The sequence below is a fragment of the Cyprinus carpio genome, chromosome A5 (genome assembly GCF_018340385.1).
Source record: "Cyprinus carpio isolate SPL01 chromosome A5, ASM1834038v1, whole genome shotgun sequence".
Taxonomy (NCBI): domain Eukaryota; kingdom Metazoa; phylum Chordata; class Actinopteri; order Cypriniformes; family Cyprinidae; genus Cyprinus; species Cyprinus carpio.
Window position 1 is genome coordinate 13945246 of NC_056576.1, and position 19160 is coordinate 13964405.

The following is a 19160-nucleotide window of genomic DNA, read 5'->3' on the forward strand; positions in this document are numbered from 1 at the left end:
CACTTGAATGCTTCATGAGTCTCACAATCACAGTGAGCTTTTTCATTTTATTTATCTAATAACACAAATCATAATGGTGATAGTCTTGTGCTGTGCTTTCATGTCGTGCTTTCTTTCATTTCCTTTTTTTCCCCTTTCCTTTCTTTCCTTTCTTGGGCTTTGCATTGGCCTTCATGGCCTTGCGTACACAAAAGCCTCTCCAGTGGGCCTGAATGATAGTGGCAGCTTGGCTCTGCATCTCTCTTTCTCTTTCCTGTTGTTCCCTCTGCTCCTGAGCCTTCTGTCGCTCCTCCATAATCTGGGAGTACTCCAGGTCCAGAAATGCAGAATGTTCCTCCAGTGCTCTCAGCTCTGTCATTTCTGCTTCATATACACGTGTCATTTCCTCCAACTCTGTCTATACACACATATAAACATACAGAATCAAATGCACATATGCATAATCACAACATACATATACATTTCTGAAATACATTCACACAGTGAAAGTGACACACACACACACACACACACACACACACACACACACACACACACACACACACATATATATGTATACATATATATATACACACACATATATATATATATATATATATATATCACAGCCATGATTTCATGATTTAATTACATTTTTTAAAAATGTCATTTATTCCTGTGATGCGGTTAAATTTTCAGCAGCCATTACTCTAATCTTCAATGTCACATAATCTTTCAGAAATCATTCTGATATTTGGCACTCAAGAAACATATCTAATTATTGCTATTATTGTAATTGCTGTTCTGCTGACTTTCTTTTTTTTTGTGGAATTTATGATACTTTTTCAGAATTCTTTGATAAGTAAAGAACAGCATTTATCTGAAAATTATTTTTGTAACAATGTCTTTGCTGTCACTTTCAATCAGTTCAGTGCTGAATAAAAGTTTGTTTGTTTTTCAAGAAAAAGAACCCAAATGTTTCAGTGGTGTCTGCAAATACATCTGAAACAGCATCATCATCAGTTAATATCAGATTAATGTCTACCTGTTTCTCTCCCATTTCAGTATCATATTTCTGGATCCAGTTCTCAATCTCTGTTTCCTCCTTGTATTTTTTCTGTAAATCAAAACCAGCAACATTTACAATAGACTATACTCATGCTCACTTTTTAACTGAATGACCCTTGAATAAGCATAAACACACCTTTCGTAGTGCCAGTTCTCTCTCTCGGTCCGCTGCAGTCACATTATTAAGCTGAGCTCTCAGTTGACTGCCTTCCTGCTGCAAACGAGCTCTCTTCCCCTCTGAAGTTTTCGTATCTGACTGGCTCTGTTTCTCAGCGTCCTGTTGAGTTCGGGCGATGAAGTCCTCCAAACCCTTTTCCATCTGATGCAGTGAGGTCCTCAGCTGGTGCACTTTATTAGTCAATGTGGAAATCTGAATAGAAGCGTGAGCCAGACAAAGAAAGAATGAAAGCAAAGTAGGGAAAAATAGACAGAATGAAACCAAGTAGTTTGGAGAACTCATTAATCTGTCATGCAACTAATCTGTCAACTATATAACATATTTTATTCCTTGTCATGCTTCTGACCTCTGTATCCTTGTCTTTTATTGCCATGGCAACCTCTTTTTCCAGTGAGTTTATCAGCTCCTGGTTGGCAGAGTGACGTAGACTGATTTCCAGCATCATCTCCCTGCGTTCTCTCTCCTCTGCAGGTGTAGTGAGAAGCCTCTCCAAAACAATCTCTCTCAACTCACACAGGCCATCTCTCAGTTTCCGAGACCCCATCTCTCGCCCTGTGTTAGGTTCTATGCGTTTTAGCACTTCCCTTGTGGTCGGAGTTTCCCTAAGTAGCCGCATAATATTACGAAAGGAGTCCTGAACTGCTTCTGTTGATTTGGCTAATTGTTCCTTTAGTTTGCTTTGATCAAGACTCCCATCAAGTACCATAGCTTGGTAGTTTCCCCCAAGCTTTTGGTGCTCTTTCAGGGCATTGGCCACTGCCTCTCCAAGACTTGGGGAAAGTTCTTCTGCAGAGTTCAGCAAAGAGGGTAGAAGAGAGACTATCTCCATCCGCTGAATGCACTCATCTAGTACCCCATATATGAGCTTTGCTTCCAGAGATGATAGAGTCTTCCTGGATGGGTTAATGGTCTTCAAGTAGTCTTCTTTAGTTTTGTTTGGAAGGGTGGTTGCATCTGATAGTCTGTCTTCAGGAGGGAGAGCATCTGATTTTGAGCCCATCATTAGAGGTTTCTTTGACTGTGAGAGAGAAAACCATCAAAACTATCCAGACAGCAAATAATTTAAAACATTTAATGTTTTTTTACGAGATGAAGATGGCTTTTAATTCATACAAAAAATACCCAACTACACAAATGTTCTAATTTTAATAATAATTTCTAATTGTAAAATATCAAATTGGATATTCCTGCTTATATTACTACTTACTGTTGACAAAGAAACACTTTGCACTTAGTTCAATGTCTAAATAGCTCAACAACAGTAACAGACAATAATCATAATTTTGCTCTCCCTGGACATGTTGTACAGTACCGTCTTATTCTTGTCTGTAGAAATCTGTACGCGCTTACAGTCAAACACAAACCCTGATGTTATGTATATCTGTTGCTGTGACAACCGTTGGCATGACATTCTGATCCAAGTGACTTCCCACTCTAGCAACAAACAAAATAAGTAATCTCACTCGTGATTTACTTACAGATGTATATAGATACATTTTCCCTGCATATACTTCATAAACCTTATATTATCAATTAATGTATTAGTATCTTTGGCATGAGACACGTTTTCACACTATGGCTTTTATTGTGACACTTCAGCTGTTTTATCCCTGCGGCCAAAAACGACACTGTCGTAAAAAGATGTAACGTCAAACCCTCCTGCTTGACGGCGGCGGTTCTTTTATTTATAATGTTCGAAACTCGATTAAATTGTATTTTTCTGCCTTCGAAAGTAAAATAATTTTTTTATTAGTCACAAATCCGAAATATACTTTGCGTGCGCGTTGGTATTTTAATAACAGGCGAAGATAATGACGTAAACAGACAGGCTCTGTTACGGTTTTATTTATGATTCGTTGAACTTGCACAGTTAAAGTTGTTTTAGAACACATTTTAGTATAAAATCGCTCGGTTTGGTGTCCGGGGACAACAAAGCGGTTTCTGTAAGTCGTGTCGTGTCGCGTGTCCAGTGTTAAAGTTTTTCTGCAGCACCGAAAGGTCAGTTTATTGAACATACAGACTCTGCGGTCCTCTCATCGTGTCTTTGGTTCAGAGGGATGGCGGACGGGGACGACGACGTGCCGCTGATTCTGACCTGGGACGATACGAGCAGCGGGCTGCTGGAGGAAGATGAGAGTCAGTATAATGTGTTCTTATTACACCATATACATCTGACACTTCCCTTTCAGTGATGTTAGATCACCTGCAGTAACCCGAGCTGTACTGCAGGTAGAGCAGCACTGCGTTTCTGCTATAGTGTGCATCTCTAGATCTCTAGATCTATCTATCTATCTATCCTGCTATAGTGTGCATCTCTAGATCTATCTATCTCTCCTGCTGTAGTATGCATCTCTAGATCTATCTATCTCTCCTGCTATAGTGTGCATCTCTAGATCTATCTATCTATCCTGCTATAGTGTGCATCTCTAGATCTATCTATCTATCCTGCTATAGTGTGCATCTCTAGATCTATCTATCTATCCTGCTATAGTGTGCATCTCTAGATCTATCTATCTCTCCTGCTGTAGTATGCATCTCTAGATCTATCTATCTCTCCTGCTATAGTGTGCATCTCTAGATCTATCTATCTCTCCTGCTATAGTATGCATCTCTAGATCTATCTATCTCTCCTGCTATAGTATGCATCTCTAGAGCTATCTATCTCTCCTGCTATAGTGTGCATCTCTAGATCTATCTATCTATCCTGCTATAGTGTGCATCTCTAGATCTATCTATCTATCCTGCTATAGTATGCATCTCTAGATCTCTAGATCTATCTATCTATCTATCCTGCTATATTGTGCATCTCTAGATCTCTAGATCTATCTATCTATCCTGCTATAGTGTGCATCTCTAGATCTCTAGATCTCTAGATCTATCTATCTATCCTGCTATAGTGTGCATCTCTAGATCTCTAGATCTATCTGTCTATCCTGCTATAGTGTGCATCTCTAGATCTCTAGATCTATCTATCTATCCTGCTATAGTGTGCATGTCTAGATCTATCTATCTATCCTGCTATAGTGTGCATCTCTAGATCTCTAGATCTATCTATCTATCCTGCTATAGTGTGCATCTCTAGATCTCTAGATCTATCTATCTATCCTGCTATAGTGTGCATGTCTAGGCATTTAAGGCATCCAGCTTTCCTCCATAGATCGGTCATCCATTCTGTCTGCAGCACCCTTCATGAGTTCTGTCAGTGACCTCTCTCTGCCGAGTCTGAGCTGAGGATTTCTACTGCAGGATTTCAAACTTTTTAATGTGAAGGATCCCATATATAATGATGCCATGGCGAAGTATCTTCATATCTTTAAGTGTAAAGATAAACATTTTAAGCGTGACGTTATACTGTAAAGACATGTTGTTTCAAAGTTTAAATAATTAACTTAAAGTGTTTACTTTTAAAAAAAATAATGTACAATTATTTTAGTCATATTTAAACTGAAGATAATTATTTATTATGTTAAAATCAATAGAATAAAATTAGTATTCATTTTAGAAAGCAGAACGAAACGATAATAAAATAAAAAAAATAAATAAAAAAATATTAAGTTAAAATTACAGCATTAACTTTAACAGACCTAAAATATATTTTAGAAAATTCTGAATTGTCCACAAACTCCCTACACCCCCTTGCAGGTGGCTGGTGTCCCAGGCTGGCCCTTCTTTTGAAAACGCCCTGCTGTCGTGTATCAGTTAATTACAAAGTGATAATGTTACTGGAATGTTGATCAGTAGACTTTGCTGAGATACTACAGGCCCTGGTCTGCATGAAACCTGATCTTTAACCCTCATTCTCCTTGATTATGACCACAGACATCCATCACGTGACAGTAAGAAGGACACATGGCAATTTAAATAGTGTGAGTTCCCAGAGCTGACTCTAGAGGGCTCTGCAGTCAAGCCTTTTCGTCATTGTTGACTGCATTGTTGACATTGCTAATGCGCTGGGAGATGAGTCTTAGGCCTTCTGCATAGGCAGGATTTATGGTTTTAGTAGAGCAGGGCTGTTTTTCCCCACACTGCTTTGTAAAAGCTTTTCTAATGAAAAATGAAGAAATGTATCTAATAAAAAAGAATTGTTAAGAGTGAGATTAATTTCATTAGTGTGTTATAATGAACAGTGATGTCAGTGCTGGAGTTTAAAGTTTATAATGCTCAGCTGTGTTCACTGCGGCTGTCATCAGTGGCGGATCATGTTATTGAGGGTGCTAGATGTAATCATGATATCATCAAACAAAATAATCTTTGTTCATTTGATTACTTTGGATTGAGAACGATAACTGCACCCACAACTTGTTGTAAAGGAAAACTTATTTTTATTTTTGTGTAGGTAAAGTTTGTTTGTTTTGTTGTTGTTATTGTTGATAATTGTTTGTATTATTGTTATTTTTATTTTTTAATGATTTTTATTTTTTGGTTGACAATCCAGTTTTGACTTGGAAATGAACAAATAATCCAATTATATCAGATTTACAGATATCAGTTAGGATTGAATAATCAAATTACAAAAAATAATAATAATAATAATAATTACAGTGAAATAAGTAAATCAAGTTGTCATATAGGTCATTCAACTCAAGCAAGTCTTTGCCAATAACATAACTGTTATGTAAGACATTTAGATTCACTGTTGGATACAGTTTTATACAGTGCAATTTGGCTTATGTTTTTAGAAAAAGGCCTCTTTATACAGCTGAGTTAAATCTGCCCTAAGACATTTAGATTCACTGTTGGATACAGTTTTATACAGTGCAATTTGACTAAATTATGTCTGACCCACCTCCGCCCCAGTATCAAATTATGCAGCTGTCAATTTTGTGTAAATGCATTTATGCCACCCCTGAACAGCATACAAACTGGCTTATGTTTTTAGAAAAAGGCCTCTTTATACAGCTGAGTTAAATCTGCCCTGTTGTTGTAAAGACTCTTAAATGCCAGTTTTGTGTGTTTTTTAGTTTGAAGTTCATTTTGAGAGACTTTATTGGTATATTGGTGTAAGTGGTTTAAAAATCACTGAGGAGATGCTGCACTCTAGTGCTATTGTGTGGTATTGTATGTTGCTAAAAATATCAACAGCCATCATATGATTCAACAACTAATATACCATTTCTGCCAGGTCAGTTTTTGGGGGAGGATTATGTGTAGTACTGTTGCTTTAAGAGTGAAGTTTTCCAACCCCAGTGGTCATGTGTTCAAGTGTCCAATACAGTAGCATACCAGCCTTTGTACCACATGCACACACACAGACAGAGTTAAAATGCTGTGTCAGCCTTATGACAGATACAACGCTGTTGTGGCCCCCGTCCAATCCCATCCTGCACGCACACAGTCTATGGCCTTGTGTAAAAACTGTTTGGCTTTGATAAGAGCTGGACGTTTGAATATTTGGAGCACCTGAGTGTTAACCGTGGGACTCTTTTGGGGATTTGGTATGTTCCTTTAGTTAGCCAAGAAAATTCTTCATGGAAACATAGTAGGAACATGGTCTGTGTTTCTGGTTCCAGGACAGCTATCTCTTAATTTTAGAAGAAACAAGCTGACGTGAAAATCAGATTGCCTTTGCTTCCTCATTCTGCATCAAGCTGCTGTCTCAAAAAGTTTTTTGTTGTCACGGTGAAGATTGTTTGGACATTTTAATAGCTGCACTTTTATGAACAGCCAGGATCCCATCTCTGATCATCAGTCCGGTTTTGTTTCTTTGTGTTTGAAGAAAATCTAGATCTGCGCTAAGTGGAACTGGACCTGAAAAGAAACCTGCTATCAGTGCTGTCTGTGTCTCTCTTGTTCGCTCTTGCTCTGCCAGGAACCTATTGGTTAGACAGAGCAAAACCAACGCTGTTGTAGTCATGTGCATGCTCACTGAGAGCTATTTACAGACAGCTGTGAGTCAATGAACGGCAGTGAAGTAACTCATTCAATCAGCTTGTGTTTGGGCAAACTAAAAGCTCTTAGCTGTTTGTGATTTTATTGGTGCGCCATTAAATTACCAGACTGTGGCCTGACAGATCATTTAAAAGTGAGTCATATTTATTGCTTAGAAAGTAGCAATGGTACGTATAGTTCGGAAAAATGAATTGAAACTTTTTAGTTCCCAAATGAAGCTCTCAGCGTGGTAGGTTTGTTCAGTAGTGCCATCCATCTCAAAAGCCAGCTGCGTTTTTGTGCTTGAAGAAGGAAAGGTATTAAAATGGATACAATATAGAAGATATAGCACAGGAAACAGAAGATAACAAGGAAGAAGGGTGGCTATGACCAAGAGACTGAAACCAAACTGATGGGGATCGCTGGAAAAGGCACCAGCATCAGAGGAAGCAGCTCAGAGGATCTACAGGAAGTTTTATTGTGATTGGGACTGATGCTTGAGAAAATCCACTGGACAATCTATTCGACTGCTCAGTTACACTGTGATCTCTGAACCATCAGCTGTGTTTCCTGCCCACACATCCTCTAAAAGAGAGAGGGGGAAAAAAGTCCATGGTGGAATCCTTATGGAAGTATTTAGAATTCAGCGATGAAATGTTTGGAATACTGAGTGCAGTGTTTTGGGAACCAGCTTTGAGTTAGTATGGAGTGCATTTAAATTATTCATATTCAGTATTAGACTCTTTGAATCATTTTTAAATTTTTTTGAACGTTGTTGTCCCTGAAAGCAATTTGTCACTTTAATCTGTAAGGTTGTCTAATCAACCGAAAGCAATTTTTAACTTTAATGTTTAAGGTTTTAACCCACTTTGAAGGATCTTTGTAGCATTTGAGAATATTTCCCATGTTTTTGCCAACATAAGATATTTTGTGTTGTTTATTGTTATTTTTAGCTTAGAAACACATTATTACCAATTTTTTTTGTGTTTCTTAAAAAATGTTACAATGAAACGATTGTATGTGAAGGTGCAGAAAGAGGTGTGGACTTTGCGTTTTTGTGTGATTTGACTCAAGGGTTTTTTTTTTGTTTGTTTGTTTTGAAAACCGTGTCATTTTTTCACATCTTTTGAGGAATTGTGAGCATCACAGAGGATTCTGTTCTGCTTTCGGACCGCTGGCCACAGCAGCTGCAGCTGGCACAATGAAACTTGCATGTTTGAGTGCATTGTTGATAATTTACACTTGCAGTGCTAAAAACTGATTGAAAAACTGCAGTGACATGGGGCCGATCACAGGGGCTACCATGGAAGTCAGTAGTACATTTGACAACATGACTGGACTGACACATGATAGGCCAGTGCAAACGTCCTCATTCTGCCAGCAGTTTTCATCTGTCGGTATGTTATTTAAATGTGGTATATAAAATCAACCAGCTCAAAAACCGCTGTATCTAAAAGTAAATGCTTAATTTATATTAAAATCATTTAATAGTTTTTTTCCTTCTCTACACAGATGGGGCAGGAAATTATGATGTTGTGAATAATGTTGTCATTCCGACCCCAGGAGCACCAGACCCCAGGGCCCAGAATTCTTTGCGGCAGAGTTGGGAAATGAACTACCAGGAAGCAGCGATATACCTGCAGGTCATCTTTTGAACCTCCATATGCTCAGTGAAGCAGCAAAATAGATGCAGATGATCTCAAACACACACTCAGGGCTAATAATAATTCTCTCTTGCCAATTTGTCTGTGTTTGTTCTCAGGAGGGAGAGAATAATGACAAGTTTTTCACTCATCCGCGAAATGCCCATGCGCTCAGTGCCTACCTGTTTGCTCACAATCACCTTTTCTATGTGATGGAGCTGCTGACTGCGGTGTTACTCATGCTTCTGTCCCTCTCAGAGGCCCCTGCCGTCCCCTTTCTCCGCTTGGATGTCTATGTATGTGACTTCTATTTCACTATGTGTGTGCATACACTATCATTTAAAAGTTTGGGGTCTGTAAGATAATTTGTTTTTGAAATAGATTCATTCTTTTATTCAGCAAGGATGCTGAACTTTACACTGCTACAAAAAAAGTCTATTTCAAATAAATGCTTTTTTATTCATCAAAGAATACATAAAAAAAAAAAAAACAGGTCTCACAAAAATATTAATACTTCAGCACTTAATCAGCATATTAGAATGATTTCTGAAGGGTCATGTGACATTCAGCTTTGCACTCACAGGAATAAATGACATTTGAAATTATATTAAAATAGAAAACAGTTATTATAAAATGTTATAAAATATCACCATATTTCTGTTTCACTGTATTTTAGATCAAATAAATACAGCCTTGGAGAGTATAAGGAACTTCTTTCAACTTCTTTTTTTTTTTTTAAACTGTTAATGTGTGTAAGCTTGAGTGTATATGTGTTTGTAATTGTGTTTTTATCGGTATGCTTGTGGCTTATGATTATATGAACATGAGTATGTACTTATACACAAACACTTAAATGTGTGTGTTGTTTTTTTTTGTTTCTGTCAGGTTCATGCAACACTGGAGTTATTGGCATTGGTAATGGTGGCCTTTGAGTTGTGCATGAAGCTCCGATGGCTTGGCTTTCACACCTTTATACGACATAAGAGGACCATGGTGAAGGTGTGTACATTTTTTGTAATAGACTGCCTGTGTTTGCTTACAATGGTTGATTTTATTTTCTTTATCTCTGTATCAGGATATGTCATTTTCCCAAAAGTTCAGCTCAAGAATCCTGTTATCCTCTCTGATTTTTATGTGTTTCAGACATGTGTCCTGTTTATTCAGTTCATCGAGGCAATTGTGGTCTTAGTCCGGCAGACATCTCACCTGCGTGTAACGAGAGCCTTGCGGCCGATCTTTTTGGTGGACTGCCGTTACTGTGGAGCTGTTCGCAGGCATGCTAACTTTAAAATAATATACTAATTGTTATTCAATAAAAATTTTATAATTTTTATTGCTACTGCTAACAACATTATTTTGTAATTTAAAAACTAATCTAAATAAAAAATAAAGTTTGTATTAAAAATTGGTGTTTTTATATTAAAGCTGTTTCTGAGATCTTATACATGCATTTTGCATTGATTATACGCAAAACTGAGTACCAAAAGTTCTTGTAACGATGGGAAAATTATTGTAAAGCATGTCCTTGACTGGATAAAATGTGATGTTCTGACGATCTATCTCTGTTTCTGTCCTCCCTCAGAAACCTGAGGCAGATATTTCAGTCACTTCCTCCCTTCATTGATATTCTTCTGCTGCTGCTTTTCTTCATGGTCATCTTTGCCATCCTAGGATTCTGTTTGTTCTCAGCCAACTCAGCCGACCCTGTTAGTACATCGATCACACACACTCACCTTTGTGTTCTCTCTCTCTCTCTCTGTCACACACACAAACTCATAGATTCTTCTCTTTCTCTCTACAGTATTTTAGCACACTGGAGAACAGCATTGTGAGTTTGTTTGTCCTTCTGACCACTGCAAAGTAAGTATGTACACTCACTTTGGTGCACACATCCTACATGACTCTGAGCCTCAGGGGGGTTGTTTCATGTCTTCCTGTAAATGCGATAGTAATCCAAGTGTTTTCAGTTTAAACTTCTTGAGGGGAACTGGAGAATTTCTCTGGTCCTCTATTATCATTATGCCCTTGAGCAAAGACCTTAACCCCAGGTCACTATAGCCAGACTGCCCCTTTTAAAAATGCATTAAAACTAGGTTTGAATAAAAAAGTGTCTGCTAAATGATTAATATTTAAGTAACCTCAGAGTCTTAAGTAGATTTACACATGTGCGTTTACACGTGTCTTTTTTCTTCACTAGCTTTCCAGATGTGATGATGCCAGCATATTCAAAGAATCGTTGGTCATGCATTTTCTTCATTGTGTATCTGTCCATTGAGCTCTACTTCATTATGAATCTGGTCAGTATTGAACAACAAAAAATCTATTTGCATTTTAAAGGATTGAGAACAAGAACTTAAAGGAACACTCCACTATTTTTAAAAATAGGCTCATTTTCCATTTCTAACACATTATAGTTTAATCTGTGAACTAGCCTTTACTTTGAGTTTGCTTCACAGCTCCTGGCGGTGGTTTTTGACACTTTTAATGGAGTTGAGAAGATGAAATTCAAATCTCTTCTTCTACACAAGCGATCCGCTATAGAGCACGCCTTCCAGCTGCTAGTTAGTCGGCAGGTGAGATTTATACAGACAGATCACACTTCTCTCCTGATTTTTCAGATCTGAAGCCTTGTGTATTGTATGGATGAATGTGACAAATCTGCATTTATTTAGAGGCCAGATGGAGTGTGTTTAAAACAGTTTGATGGACTGATGCGATTCTATCGTCCACGAATGACTCCACAGGATCGTTTCCTTACTTTCAAAGCTCTCAACCATTCAGGCGCAACCATGCTGAGGTACACACACGTGCATGAATGTGCTCACGTTCTTTCATTTATTTTAACAGATGATGAGTTCATAAGGTGAATTTGTGCTTGTGTTTTAGTCTCCAGGACTTTTATAAGTTTTATGAAGTGATCGGGCTCAAATGGAAGGTCAGCTTCACACACTGTCACATGATTATACTCCCCGGGTGTATGTTAAACTCTCCTGAGCCAGAACATATGGTGTATATGTGTGTTGCAGGCTCGACGGAGTGGGGAGCACTGGTTTGATGATCTTCCTCGTACTGCATTCCTCATCTTCAAAGGTCTTTAAGGCTTCCTTGTCATAATTATTCAATTTGGATTAGTTACAGTGTTTTACAGTTTAATGATCTGCTCACAATGACCAGATACATTCAAGATTAATTGGGATCAAATATTTTCTTCCATAATACTTCCTTTGTATGATCATTATTCTTTTTTAACAGGAATCAATTTACTTGTGAAATCCAAAGCTTTCCAATATGCAATGTGTAAGTTAAATTCTTAAGTAACTTCTTGTATTAACCCTTTAGATATTAACATCTGTAGGTGAATAGAAAAACTTCTATGGTATTTTTCAGTACTCTTATTATATAATATACTGTAAAATACAGGAAACAGTAATACTGTGTAAACATTAACTGTTAACATTATTACAAACAACTGTTTTCTATTTGAATACATTTTAAAATGTAATTTATTCCTTATTTTCAGCAGCCATTACAAGTGTTATGTGCTGATTGGGTGCTCAAGAAGCATTTCTTATTATCAATGTCTGAAAACAGTTGTGCTGCTTAAAATTTTTGCAGAGACCGTGACAAGTGATAAGTTCAAATAAACAGCATTTACTTTAAATAGTATTTAGCTTTATCAGTCACTTTTGATCAAATTATTGCTGAATAAAATTTACTAACTGACCGAAAAGATATAAACTAAAGTGAACTGCACTCACATATATTCATTCCAGTATTTCTGATAATTCTAACTATTTTTCATGATTGACCTGTTACAGATCTGGTGGTTGCAATTAATGGCATCTGGATCCTAGTGGAGACTAACATGTTAAATGGTAAGATCTTCTTGAGTAATGGAACAGTAAGGCATGTGTTGCAGCTGTGTTGAAGTTCCAGATAATTCTTTGAATCAAAGAATTGAAACGCTTGTAAACACAGGAAACAGTGAAATAGCTGTTTTCTCTGTGTGAACCCAACTGAATTTGGCTCTCAGGGAGCTCTTCTCTTCTCACAGTTGGCGTCTCATGGACACGTGTTGTCCCATGGAGTTACATTATTTTCCTCACAAGTAGGTGGAAATTGTTTGAAATGAAATCACTCGTAAAGCTGAATGTAAATGGCTTAATTAATATTGGTTTCATTTCAATTTTAAACTTTTTTTTATTCATCTCCTGCTGATGTGTCTGTGGACTGGTTTATGGAATTGAGGTCTTGTTGAAGATCACAGGCCTTGGTCCTTTGACATATTTCAGCTCAGGGTGGAACCTGTAAGTACACACACACACACACATACACACACACACACAGAAAGAGAGAGAGAGACACCGCATCACCTCTGGGTGTGTGTTTCTATTTCCAGCTTTGATTTCTCAGTAACAGTCTTTGCCTTTCTGGGATTGATTGCTCTGGCCTTTGACATGGAGCCTTTCTACTTCATCGTGGTGTTGAGACCTCTCCAGCTCCTCCGGTATGTGTACTTATTTTTGTCTGTGTTTTGATTAATTTTAGTTTGCATTGTAGTCATTCATTTAAATTCTAAAGTCATTCATTTTTCTATTTTTCAAAATGATTTTTGTTCTCCTATAAGTCAGAGAATACTATATTGTACTGAACATTTATAGATAAAGATTTATTCAAAAACCTAATTCAAACCTGGATATAAACAGAAATGTTCTAGGTGTAACTATATATATATATATATATATATATATATATATATATATTACACCTAGAACATTTACACCTGGAACATTATCACTTGAATTGTTATGCTGGTAATGTAAACAAATAAATAATTATATATATATCACTTGAATAGTTATGCTGGTAATGTGATTTGTACATTACATTAAAAATCAATCAATTAAAAAACAAAAAACTCATTTAGAAGCATTTTCCCCTGAGATCTCAGATCGTTTTACCCCACTATAGATCACGTCTGCACTGTAATAATTTTTTTAAGCTGCATGTCTTAACTTTGTGTGAATAATTAAATATCTTTTTTCAGCAGTCATAGCTGTAGATAGAAACACGTGTTCCTTTTTAACAGTTTCATAATTTTTTTTCCCTATTTCTTGTCAAGGTTGTTTAAAATTAAACAGCGCTATCGGAACGTTTTGGACACAATGTTTGAACTGTTCCCGCGTATGGCCAGGTACAGAAATAATAATCAATTTCAGCTCATTCCTCACAGATAAAGGTCCTTCTCTCACAACCCTCTGTCTGTCTCTGTAGTCTAGGTCTGACTCTGATTATCTTCTATTATTCTTTTGCCATCGTTGGAATGGAGTTTTTTGCTGATGTTGTTTATCCGAACTGCTGCAAGTAAGTTCCTTTAATCGCCATAAATTGATTTTATTTAAATGAAGATCAAAACAGACTGAACATCATTTAACACTGTCTACTGTAATTTTCTCACCCTCATGTTATTACAAATGTGTTCTTCTGTACAAAACAAAAGGAGAAATTTTGAAGAATGTACATGAAAGTACTTTGTGATCACTCAATGTCAAGTTGCAAAAAAGGACAAAAAATAACCATAAATGGTTCTTGGTGAATAATGTATTTTTTTGTGTATAATGGTGTGTTCTCTGTCTCTCAAAGCACTAGCACTGTCGCTCAATCGTATCGCCAGATAAATGTGACCATTGGCAACCGAACAATGCTAGAGGAGGGGTATTATTATCTCAATAACTTCAATAACATCCTAAGCAGCTTTGGTATGTGCACACACATTCACAGATACACACTCTTCTCATGTCAGTATATAGCTTTTTGTAACTTTTGTCTTTGCCATGTTTCAGTCACTCTTTTTGAGCTAACAGTGGTGAACAACTGGTACATCACTATGGTGAGTGTAAACACAAAAACACATGCAGGTCAGCTCAGTCAACAGGTCATCAAATCAGATGTTCCCTCAGTAAAATGCTTGTATTTCTTTGGTTGGTATGGGTCTGTGGTGCCCCCTGCTGTTTACTGGAATTAAATGTCAGTCAGCCGTGTCAGTATCAGAGACAGTTGTGTCTCTAAAGTAATGCTGAAGTGTTTGTAGCAGAAACCTATGGATCCTACTGTGTGAACCAGTCAATAAACGAACATCTGTCTGTCATTTGTCCGAGTTATTGAGCCTTTGATCCCTGTTTTCACAGGAAGGTGTGACATCACAAACTACTCACTGGAGTCGCCTTTATTTCATGACCTTTTACATTGTCACCATGGTAAGAGATTGTGTATGTTGGTTGTGTATGTGTATTAAATAAATCTATATCATTTGGAACATTTTTGTTATTTGAAAAAAAATCTGAAATAAAGTAAAATGTCTTGAAAACAAACTACACAAAAGTCAGAATTGTTGGCTTGGCAACTAACTGAAATAAGAAGAATAACTGCAGAATAACTAGAATTACCACCTGGAAATTATTTTTAATACTAAAACTGAAAGAAAAAAAAAAAAAAAAATTAAACCTAAATAGTAATCTTAAATCTAAATCAGTAAAAATTAACCTAAAATTAAAAATAAATTAATAAAAGCCAATTCAAAATATTAATGGAAACTGTAATAGCATATTAATAACACTGAAGGAAATGATGTGGATATGATTTGAGTTATATAGGTATAAGGTACAGTGTAAGAGGTCTAAATTTCTTTTTCATTGATTTTTAACATTTTAAAATATTTTATGTAGTCTTCAATATGAAGCATAAACACTGCACGTTTAATAATAACACTAATACTTTAAAAATAATATTGTTAAAAATTGTTTTTTAAAATATTTTATGTAGTCTTCAATATGAAGCATAAACACTGCACGTTTACATGTGATAAATCTGATCTTCAATATGAAGCATAAACACTGCACGTTTAATAATAACACTAATACTTTTTTGATGATGTTTTTAATGATTATAATCGTGGCCTTCATTCTAGACGCATTTGTCTTCAGGATGAACTACAGTCGGAAGAACAGAGAGCCGCTGGATGACCCAGAAGGTTCTAAATGTTTAGAGTCCCGATCATCTGATGACATGTTTAATAAGATGAGTATGACTGAGATATCTAATACTGAGAATGTGTGTGTGTTATAGATGAAAAGGGGATCGTCTTTGAGACAGAGGTGTCCCAGACTGAAGCTCTACAGACTCTAGACTTGTATAAACACACACTGGGTGTCACCAACCTAAGCTCACTGCAGGACATGTGTGTGGCTCTGGAGCGGAGCGGGGTGAGCACATACTTACATGTGTTCATAGCATCAAATTTGTGTTTCTTTGTTAAATTGATTGAACTGTAATGGATCATATTTGTCTTTGCTCACAGCATTCCTCATTAGTATTTCTGGGTCGAAGGTCACGTACCAAGTGTGACCTCAGCATGAAGATGTACGAGGAAGAGATTCAGGTAGGATAGAAACAGGGTTATTGTAGGACTATTAACTAAAACTGGAGCTAAAATAAAACCATTAAAAAACTTTTTCATTACTTAAAAAAAAAATGTGAACTGAAATCATATAAAATATTTTTAAAAATTCAGCTCAGTACATCTCAATTTAAACTATGAACTAAAATAACTGAAATTAAAAGTTAATAAAAACAAACTATTTAGACAGCAAACTACTAAAATGACACAAGCACACAACAAAATTACAAAAAGTTTAAAATGAAAATGGAAAATATAAAATAAAAACTGATTCAAACTGTTAATAAAAACAATAATAGTATCTCAGTGTTATCTAAATTAACGCTGGATAGGAAGATACTCAATACTTTGTGATGGAAAAAACACTTATGAATTAGCAAAAATGTAACGGTTTTCATAAAAATTTATGTGTTGACCCGATTATTTTAAATTAATTTGAACCTTTTATTGACAAATTTTTTTAAGTAAAGCATTCATAAATGGTTCTCTTATTGGATCAGAAAATTAAATAATGAAAGTCTGAAATGGTAATATATCACACAGCTGTCTATACAAGAATGTGCCAAAGTGGAAACTTGGAAAGTTTAGCAAAAGAAAAATAAATGCTACCTAATGCTATTTCAATGATATCATGTTATATTTTGCAAAGTTATAGTGTGATATATTTGGCTCTAAATTCCCCCCTTTTTAATGCAAAAATTACAGATAGGCAATGCAATGTTTGTGTAAAGAGATTGTTTCTTTTTGGCTGCAGGAATGGTACGAGGAATATTCCAGAACAAACCTGCAGCCGGATGAAACATTCCACAGAGAACTGGACAGCCCTGAAGCCAGTGCCACAAACAGCGTTAACTAACTCGCACACTCCGAATACTTCATCAGCATTAACTAACACACTCACTCATACCTCTGAGGGACCTTAGAACCGTCTTCCTCCCATCGATGGAAAGCACAGATGTTCCCCATGACCACTACATTCGCCCTCCATCCACATGAAGACCCACAGAACACAGTTAAAGCCTTATTCCCCCAAAAACCTTAAGGTTCCCATGGACTGTCAGGTAAGGTTGGATTGCAATCATGTGACATGCACTAGGTCCGGGAACCTTCTTCTTCCATGAAATACACCTCATAACATTTGCCTTGTGGTGGGTGACTCTGAATGATTCAGACTCTCTCTTGGATTTAACAAATGGAGAACAGCGATTGAATGTTTCTGTGGGAGATGAATCAGAACTGAATGTGAGGATTTTAGCACTAAATGACTTATCCCTTTCTCCACAGTCTGAGGTATTGCTTAACCAACAGATAAAAGATTATAGTAATAAACAAATGTTGTTTTTAAACTAAAGCTGCTTTTTGCTGGAACCTTTGGATCTATAGAGAGGCTTATTTTTTCGTTATATATAAATATATACATGCATATCCATCGATATACTCAGTATGGACTGGTTTCCCAGCCGCATGTTAATTTTGGACTGATAAGTATTAGAAAACCAGCCCTGGATCTTTCAGTTCATTTAAAGTTTTGTCTTGTCACATATGAAAAGATCTTATTTCCTTTGTTTGGAGTCAGTATCGTTTTAATGAATTTTAAAGCTTTGAGTATTTTGACAGACCAGTTTGGATAAATTCTAGTCAGAATCACAAATTTTATTCCATAAATTCTGAGCACAAATTCTGAGTATGGGACACCATACTTGGCCAAACATCACGTCACAAAGTTAATGTAGATCTGTCTCAAACCGAAAATTTCCTTTGTGTAATTTAGCCTTGCAAAATGGTAACAAAACTGTTACATTGAGGGGATTGTTCGCTGCAGTATTTTATAATTTATTAGTCACTTTCTTGATGCTTTTTAACAGGGTGAATGCATGCAAATACTCGTATATTGTTTACTCTCATGTCTACAGTATCTAATCTGGAGGAAATCATGGATGTGTTCAGGGTCAGTGATTTCATTCCACTTGCTTGTTTAATTGCAGTGTAGGATGTGCAGCCGCTATGCTCCAAACACAAGGGAACATGATGCATATGTGACATGAAACCACACCAGCTCCTCTAATACTGTAGGGTTTTATACTGGGTCTCAGTCCTCTGTTCTTATTCCTTGTAAGTGTATAATAACGGGTCTAGTAAACGATACATTTTAATGAAACTTCTTTTGGACTTTGTTTATTAATAGTTGTAATAGGTGTATTTTTATATGAATTTTGTTAGTCTTTGAAAATGTTTCCCCACTGTCAAGTTTGATTTCTGTCAGCCTGAAACAATAATTTATATTTTTAACATTTTATCATGTAAGTGCTTTACCCGAATGAAATCGTACCTTACCGGTTTGATTTTTGCTAAATTTGAAAAAAGTTGCGGTCACGTTTAAAGTTATTTGCCGAATGATCCACTCAGTAGGAATCCACGCTCTTTGGAATTTCGACACGTTTCTCCATGCAGATTTAAACGTCCTTGAGTCAATCTTTCTACCGACTGCATCTTCGCTGAGAGTGCAATAGCGGGTTCAGCAGCTTTTTATGAGTAGGCTATATCCGTTTCAGGTATAGATGTACACGCAGTTTGTTTAGTGTGATTATCTCACTGTAGGCTAGATACTGAGACAAGTGACAAAGTTATTTGCATCATTTAATTTACAATTTGACATTGACAGAACTGACACTTGCAGTCTTCCACACTGTCAGACTTGCTTGTGTTTTTCTATTTGGCTGACAGAATGATATGTGGATGTTACAGGACTGCAGGAGGCAGTACAGAGTCAGATTCATCATCAACAAGGAAAATGAGCCGTTTTGTTTAATGTCTCTGACTCTGTCATGCGTGTGAGGATCTTATGTTTCATTTTTCTCTATGCTTGTCATCACCTTTGAACCAATTACTTTGTTGTTCCAGTGATAGTAAGGTGATACCTGTTTTCTGGAAGTTCTAATATGTTCAGCCTGTGATGTCAGACATTCAG

At 36.5% G+C, this 19160-nt stretch overlaps 2 protein-coding genes across 7 annotated transcripts; one reads left to right on the forward strand and one right to left on the reverse strand.

Annotated features, from left to right (window-relative positions):
• Positions 1-11: 11 nt before the first annotated feature.
• LOC109090314 (dynein regulatory complex protein 10-like) lies at positions 12-2836 on the reverse strand. Of its 3 annotated transcripts, none has more exons than XM_019104110.2 (5): positions 2704-2836; positions 1572-2243; positions 1184-1417; positions 1025-1096; positions 12-397 (listed from the first exon to the last, which is right to left on the reverse strand). In XM_019104110.2, the coding sequence occupies exons 1-5, from the start codon at positions 2719-2721 to the stop codon at positions 116-118; spliced, it is 1278 nt and encodes a 425-aa protein (XP_018959655.2). In that variant the 5' UTR covers positions 2722-2836; the 3' UTR covers positions 12-115. The 3 variants fall into 3 exon arrangements, with proteins under 3 accessions (XP_018959655.2, XP_018959654.2, XP_018959656.2); XM_019104109.2 differs by lacking the exon at positions 2704-2836 and adding an exon at positions 2538-2667; XM_019104111.2 differs by lacking the exon at positions 2704-2836 and adding an exon at positions 2433-2601.
• Positions 2837-2880: 44 nt separating this feature from the next.
• On the forward strand, positions 2881-17194 carry LOC109090313 (two pore calcium channel protein 1-like). 4 transcript variants are annotated; one of them, XM_042754074.1, is made up of 26 exons: positions 8027-8490; positions 8606-8736; positions 8856-9032; positions 9622-9735; positions 9880-10010; positions 10319-10442; positions 10538-10596; positions 10934-11033; positions 11193-11309; positions 11409-11533; positions 11623-11671; positions 11763-11826; positions 11989-12033; positions 12555-12611; positions 12791-12844; positions 12971-13043; positions 13136-13243; positions 13859-13930; positions 14011-14100; positions 14380-14495; positions 14580-14626; positions 14925-14997; positions 15674-15766; positions 15862-15998; positions 16094-16174; positions 16947-17194. In XM_042754074.1, the coding sequence occupies exons 1-26, from the start codon at positions 8373-8375 to the stop codon at positions 17046-17048; spliced, it is 2457 nt and encodes an 818-aa protein (XP_042610008.1). In that variant the 5' UTR covers positions 8027-8372; the 3' UTR covers positions 17049-17194. The 4 variants fall into 4 exon arrangements, with proteins under 4 accessions (XP_042610006.1, XP_042610005.1, XP_042610003.1 ...); XM_042754072.1 differs by lacking the exons at positions 8027-8490; positions 15674-15766; positions 15862-15998; positions 16094-16174; positions 16947-17194 and adding exons at positions 2881-3168; positions 3279-3361 and having other exon boundaries at positions 8657-8736; positions 12770-12844; positions 14925-15050; XM_042754071.1 differs by lacking the exons at positions 8027-8490; positions 15674-15766; positions 15862-15998; positions 16094-16174; positions 16947-17194 and adding exons at positions 2882-3168; positions 3279-3361 and having other exon boundaries at positions 12770-12844; positions 14925-15050.
• Positions 17195-19160: the final 1966 nt, after the last annotated feature.

Coding starts and splice junctions, on each gene's coding strand:
- LOC109090314 (XM_019104109.2), bottom strand. CDS start 2,636: ATGTCATGCCAACGGTTGTCACAGCAACAGATATACATAACATCAGGG. Junction 1,097..1,183: donor GAGAACTGGCACTACGAAAG/GTGTGTTTATGC, acceptor TTTGATTTACAG/AAAAAATACAAGGAGGAAAC. Junction 398..1,024: donor CTGAAATGGGAGAGAAACAG/GTAGACATTAAT, acceptor ATGTGTGTATAG/ACAGAGTTGGAGGAAATGAC.
- LOC109090313 (XM_042754074.1), top strand. CDS start 8,373: ATGGGGCCGATCACAGGGGCTACCATGGAAGTCAGTAGTACATTTGAC. Junction 11,034..11,192: donor TCTACTTCATTATGAATCTG/GTCAGTATTGAA, acceptor TTTGCTTCACAG/CTCCTGGCGGTGGTTTTTGA. Junction 15,767..15,861: donor GCCGCTGGATGACCCAGAAG/GTTCTAAATGTT, acceptor TGTGTGTTATAG/ATGAAAAGGGGATCGTCTTT.